The sequence below is a fragment of the Polistes canadensis genome, unplaced genomic scaffold (assembly GCF_001313835.1).
Source record: "Polistes canadensis isolate GaletaPanama2010 unplaced genomic scaffold, ASM131383v1 scaffold_48, whole genome shotgun sequence".
Lineage (NCBI taxonomy): Eukaryota > Metazoa > Arthropoda > Insecta > Hymenoptera > Vespidae > Polistes > Polistes canadensis.
In genome coordinates this window covers 458802-465637 of record NW_014569595.1, presented here as the reverse complement: position 1 = coordinate 465637, position 6836 = coordinate 458802, and the positions used below count along the sequence as shown (strand labels likewise).

At 28.5% G+C, this 6836-nt stretch overlaps 1 protein-coding gene across 1 annotated transcript in view; it reads right to left on the bottom strand.

Annotated features, from left to right (window-relative positions):
- The window catches only part of LOC106785305 (cadherin-87A), a 156561-nt gene that overhangs the window by 73446 nt on the left and 76279 nt on the right, over window positions 1-6836 (bottom strand). Inside the window, exon 3 of the mRNA XM_014745634.1 lies at window positions 1301-1356. Within this exon, the coding sequence (XP_014601120.1) occupies window positions 1301-1356 (56 nt within the window). The remainder of the gene's footprint in view (window positions 1-1300; window positions 1357-6836) is intronic.

Here is a 6836-nt window from a genome sequence, read left to right as displayed (position 1 = left end):
CCCCAGTAAGGGACGAAACGTTCAACAAGATCAAATAAATTTGTTCATCAAAATTTATTAACTGTCTTCAATTTTCCCTTTGAAACTCATATATATTAATATACTGTTGGGACAAGAATATTGATTATTAATTATTATTATTATTTTATATGATATGCAGCGCAAATAACGCGTGAATCATCCTATAAGTTTCTCTCCTTTTTATATTCAAACATTTTATCATTCCAAAAAATAGTAAAATAAAAAGAATATAATCTTAAAATAAAAAAAAACAAAGATTAAAATTAATAAAAATCGTGCAAAAGTGAAAAAGATGTTTCAGTAGTAGAAGCCTTCTGTTTCCTTCATACGCAAAAAGAGGAAAACGTTTTTTTACTATTTTTCTAGGTTTTCCTTTTTTCTATCTCTACTTTTCTTATTCTCTATCTATCTATCTATCTATCTAAACTCTCTTTATCTTTTACAGATTCACAGAGAAGAAAGATAGAAAGACTATCGATGGTTGGATTGTTCGAGCCATTTTATTCAGTTGTCTCAGTTCGTTCAACGTAAAACGAGAAAATATTTAAACGTTTTCTACTTTCCGATCGTTTGAATCCAACCGAAAAAAGGGACAGAAACACACGACATTTCGATCTTATTCTCTATTCCAACATGAGAATAGAAGAATAAAGGGATATATATCGAATTTATCATTGACATTTTGTGTCACTGTAATCGTTATACAGAGTGTATGTCTCCATTTAAAATCGATTCGTTTTAAATATTTTCAAAACTGTTTTGATGGTAAGAAACCAAAAATGTGTTAGTCGATAAATGTAGAACGGATTAATGGAGGGGGGGGGGGCAATGGGATAATATCATTATCCGATATTATTAATTGGATGCATAAAAGGTCACACAAAGATTAGTTCCTGATTTTTTGTTTATAAACGTAATCATATATTTTTCAATGCATCGGTCTATGTATATGTAAGACTCTTTCTATTATTATTATATTATATTTTATTATATATATTATATTATTTTATTAAATTATATTATTTTTTATTATTACCTACGCAAAAGTGTTAAATTACTTGTGACGAAAAAAATCATTAGTTTTTGAAATATTTTTACTCTTTAATATTGATCAATCATAGTATTTACTTCCTCTTCTTAAAAAAAAAAAACTAATAATATTCAAATTATGTGTCCCCCCTTTAAAACCATTCAACTTTTCATTAAAAAATTTTTTTGTTTTCATTTCAACTGTTCATTAGAAAAAAATTCAATTATTAGATATTCGTTATGTGCTCACCAGTAGATGCGACGAGTAAAAAGATTATCAGGATTGCTTCACGAGTCCTTGAGAACCTGCAACAAATATAAAACAATTTTATCGGTAAACTTTAATCGGTTTAATTAAATAAAAATTAATCGGTTTTATTATTATTTATTTTCTTTTCTTGAATTAATTTTCTTCTTTTTGCAAACGTATAATTAAATGCGTTTTGAAATAAATTTCGAAATGGGTTGATGTGATTTTTTTTTTTTTTAAACAATATTCCACAATTTTTTACCCATCCTTTATAGAAAATTCAGTAATGAAGTTTGGATCTTACGAATTTGGTACAAATGTAAATATGTTCGTTTTTTCTTCTCTCTCTCTCTCTCTCTCTCTCATTATTAATTCAGGGGGAGAATGTGAGGGGGAGAAATAAATTGGACGTATAATAATAATAGTAAGGAGGAGATACGTAAATTCGTGTAACTTTTTTCTTCTTGTTTTTTTTCAATTTAAAAACGTCAGCAAGTATTTGTAGTTAATTAGTAAGATTGAATAATTCTTAATTAAATAATATATCCAACGCAAGAGATTCAATTTGTTATTTCATACGTTAAAAAAAAACACCCTTTTTATCTTTTTTTTTTCTCTCTTTCTTTTTTTCGTTATATGTTATTTACTTTTATATCCTCGAATATGTGAGAATATTAATCGTTAATGCAAACAGTCGATGAGGGGTGGACGGGAGAGGGGAGGGGGAGGGGAATACGTCTATCTAATATTATATTCCAATTGAAAATTCAACATACGGGATAAAGGAAGGTTTACATATCCAAATGAAATATACTATTGAAATAAATTCGATCTGTATATTACTTAAATAAACATACACGAAGCCAGGGTATTGATGAATATACAAATGAATACCATTATTTAACGTACATCCGTATGTAGGATGATAATTTGAAATACTAGGAAATTCTCTATGCGAGGATAAGGACGAGGGAAATAAGGGTGTGGTAGGAGGAATTGTTAAATTTCATTATTTCATTATTATTTATTACCATTATCAGTAGAGTCATTTTTAATAATAATAATTATTATTATTATTATTATCATTTTGTAAACGAGTAGATTTGCTTACGTATATTACGCGATGATAATATCCTTGTTTAATTATGTGAATGAAGGAAGAAGAGGATACAGGAATGTTAGATTGAAGTTTAACGAGGCTAAAGGATAACCAAATGCATTGTGTGTGTGTGTGTGCATCAGAACCACGTGTACCGGCATTTCCGGCTCTCGCGATAGGAGCGTTATCATTCTGGATGTTCTGTCAACTTGACGAAGGGGAACAATAGGAACGGGTAAAATCGAGCCTGCAGATTTGACGGTGAAACACTGATATACCACGTACGTCATTTCTTCAATGTCACTCACAAAACCCCATACGATAGTTCTCTTAAGTTCCACCACCACCATACTACAAAAGGATACACGGGGAAATTCGTTTCAATTTTAATTACTTATTTTTTTCTCCAAAAACTTCATCGAATGTTTTCTTTTTCTTGTTTTCTTTTTTTATATACGCCTTGTTTAAAAGCACAATGAATATTCTCATGGACTACTACAAGTGTGCAAAATTTAAAAAAAAAAATAGAAGAGGGGTCTACCGTAGTCTCCTCCTTAATTAGTTAATTATATAGCGTTAATTTGAAAAAAAAATTCGTTACAAGGGATACAACAAAACCTACGACGAATAAATTTATTAATACGATAAAATAATTATCGACACCTTTCGTTATTATTATAATATCAATATTTTTTTTTTATATTTAAATATTACTATGTGTATTTTATAAAATTTAAATGTAAAATATTATACATATTAAATTATTATATATTATAATATATTTAAAATTAATTTTTTCGTAGAAAAAAAATAATACATTAAATACGAGAAAAAAAATCTATGGGCATTTATTTTTTATCCGATATGATATAAAATTTATAACATTTTCTTTCTATGCAATTACAATCGATAATATGATAAATAAATTTTTTCTAAGGATAAATGGCAAATAGTTAAGAAAGTAAAGTACGATTAATAATCTTGTAGATTAGCATTTTCGTGGTTCGGTGGCAAAGTAGAAGGAGGAAGAAGAAGAAGAAGAAGAAGAAGAAGAAAGGGGGAGATAAACCGGGGGGGGGGGCGAAGGAAAGGATGTGGCGAGTTGGTTAGTTCGGAGGTTTTCCTTGAAAATCTTTGTTTCCAAGATAATTCATTGGGTTTTCGGTGGATAGAACCAAGCTCGCATTAATCAGCGTCGAAAGTAAAGTGAGTGTCTGGGTTTTGGATCGACTTTATCAAGGACTTTATCAAAGGATAATCGAATGGAGTTCGAGAGGAACTGATCGAACGATTTTCTTATCTATCTATTTATCTATCCATATATATCTATTTATCTATCTTTTTCTTGCTCTTATTACAGAAATTGTTCTTGCACGAAATAATGACACCTCTCGGTGTACTAACAAGTGATTATTTTTCTGATTATACTATTTTTTTTTTTCTCTTTTTTCACCTAAATCTGATCATTAGTGAAACCATCACGTTCATCATCGATTAATTTTACCAACCATAATTTGTAATACTGTCATTAATTTTGTTTGTTTATCGTTAGTATTCGATTGACGAGACAGTAATTTTTTGGTTTGCCATTAATTGATAGCATTTTGTTTGTTTTTTATTTTTTTATTCTTTTGTAGTAGTATTTTTAGCGTTAAAGTTCATTTCTTGTGTATAGAACAAAATTGAGTTTTATTTCGCGTTAAAAAAATAGAAATTATTACTCTCTCTCTTTCTCTTGTATTTTTTCCCCTTTTCAAATTGCATTTGATTAACAATAAAGTTACATCGCCAATATCATGTGTACCCATCGAAAATGGTACTTGTGAATATTTTGTAAAATAAAATATGCTTGTGTGTGTGTGAATTTTCTATTCGACATAAAAAAAAAGAAACCAAAAAAGAAATAAATTAATATGAAAATACGATAAAGTATTATTACTCATTGTCAGTTTATCTTTCATACATTTTTGTAACATAAATCACGCGTTTATTTGTACATACATAAGGGTAAATGTAATATTTTGTTATTTGTCGAATAAAATATTGCGACGCGATAAATTAATGAAAATAATAATAATAATAATAATAATAATAATAATAATAAAAATTAGTATATTCCGTAATTGTCAAATAATTCAACTTGTTCATCTTTCTTTTATCGTTTTTGTGTTGTTGTTGAATAAAAATGTACAAAAAATATTTATGAAATTAAGTATTCGCTAAAAAGAGAATAGTAATAATAAATATTCATAGGTTCAAAAACGCATTGAATACAAAAGGAAATACCAATCTATTTATTCGCTTATGCATATGCGTATGTATGTGTGTGTTCCATTAAAAGAGAATACAGAACGCTTTTCCTATTTGATAAAACCACGATGACAATCGAGTATCGGTCGAGCGTGAAACGAAACGAACGGAACGGAACGGTACGAAACGAACCAACCAACGAACGAACGAATAGATGAACTAACTCAACGGGTTGAGAAATTTTATACAAGCGTTACTTTTACGTAGGTGATTGTTTCGCACCTCGTCGCCTCGTAATTACTCGTGCGAGTTCATTGAATTGAACGATAAATTTCTTTTCAATATCCTACGTGTATAAGTAAATACTTACACACACGTATTTAACGTCCACCCAAAAAACAGACGCGTTGCTCGTTCATTTTTCAAAATGGCTACTTTATGAGTCGCCATTTTGAATCATTTTGAATTATAACAAAAATATCTAACCTGCCTTACAAATCTTCCAAACCTACATAGTGGATGATTTTTTCTTCTTTTATAAATAAATTTTAAATAAAGTAAGTATTCATTTTTTCGAACATTTGGATTCGTAGGAAAAATTGATAACCATTCATTTCTAATTACTATACTAATTTCAAAATTTTCTCAATAACACCTTTCGTACTTTCTGCAAGATACGAGTCGTTGTCGATGTGATAAAAATTTGTATAAAAAGAACTACGTATAAAAAATAAATTAAGAATTGAATCTGTACGCGTGAACGTGTACGCGTGCAAATTATATATACACGTATATTAGTATATATGTATATAAAAAAAAAAGAGAAAAAAAATTATTTTTCTAAAAAGACTGAACAGACGTTGCGTGTTCGACCATTCGAAAAAAAAAAGAAAAAAATAGAAACCATTGAATTTTTCACGCTAACACTATTGTATTTTCCGTTTGTTTTTGCTTTTCTATCCTTTTATTTTTTTTTTTATTATTTTTTTTCTCAAACTGCGAATTTCCATCCTTGCCCCACAATGCAAATCCTTTTTTTCAAATTTTTTTTTATTAGAACGACGCTTTGGGCTTATTTCAATTTATTTTTTACAAATGTACATATATATTTTTCTTTTTCTTTTTTTTTTAAAACGATACAACAAACATTTTATTATTGAAAACTTTGTTAATATATATAAATATATATGTATAACAATATTATAAAGAATAATCTGTAGAAAAAAATTAAATCGTTTGTAATTCATCGAAAATTTTCTATGCAATATATTCATGAAATTTTATACGAATTAATAATAATAATAACCATTTCTCGGCAAAAATTGAATTTTACTAACGTCTCCGTGCTTGAGCTTTTTATCAATGTAATCGTTATTTAAAAAAATCAAATCAAAAATAAAATTCACTAATACTCATTAAAGTCTTTAGAATATTATTAATTAGTTTATATTGCTATTCACATAAAATCGAATTAAAAATAAATATAGTTAATTGGCCCAAAACAAAACCAACATTGTCGATGGGGGGAGAGGGATAATAAATGATATATTTACATGTGTTTAGAATAAACTCGATGAAACAACACACACACCCACACGCACACACATACACAAGTATATAGAAAATAGAAAGCAAGTAAACATCGATACAATGAATCTATGAGAAATTTTCGATATCAACCTGGGATGCACGATTTAATATTCCCCATATAAATTATATAATACGATGGATGGAATATATTGTACATGCATATATAGAAATATGAAATGATAGAATAAGTTAATGAATAAAGAGATAGGGGGAAGGGAAGGGTGGGTGCTTATTTGATGATGGTGGTTGTGGTTTTAGGGAGAATCGAATTTCAGTATTATTTATGGCGTTATTGTTGAACGTGTATTATTATCGGATAGATAATAGTAGGTATTCGTATCAGAAAAGCTCTACACGTTATACTATAGGACAAGTTTATCTACATGATAGAATGGAATAGTAAAATAGCTTTTTCGTTAAATCGATAACGGAACTCGTGATGATTGAAATGCGATTAGGTTTTAAAATTTTTCATGGTTAGAAAGGGAAATAGAAATATATATAGTCCAGGCAATGAAAGGGCGAAGTGCCAATTTTTGACCACTTTGCCAGAAACTTGATATAATGGTAATTCGACGACGCTGAATCGAATGGTGC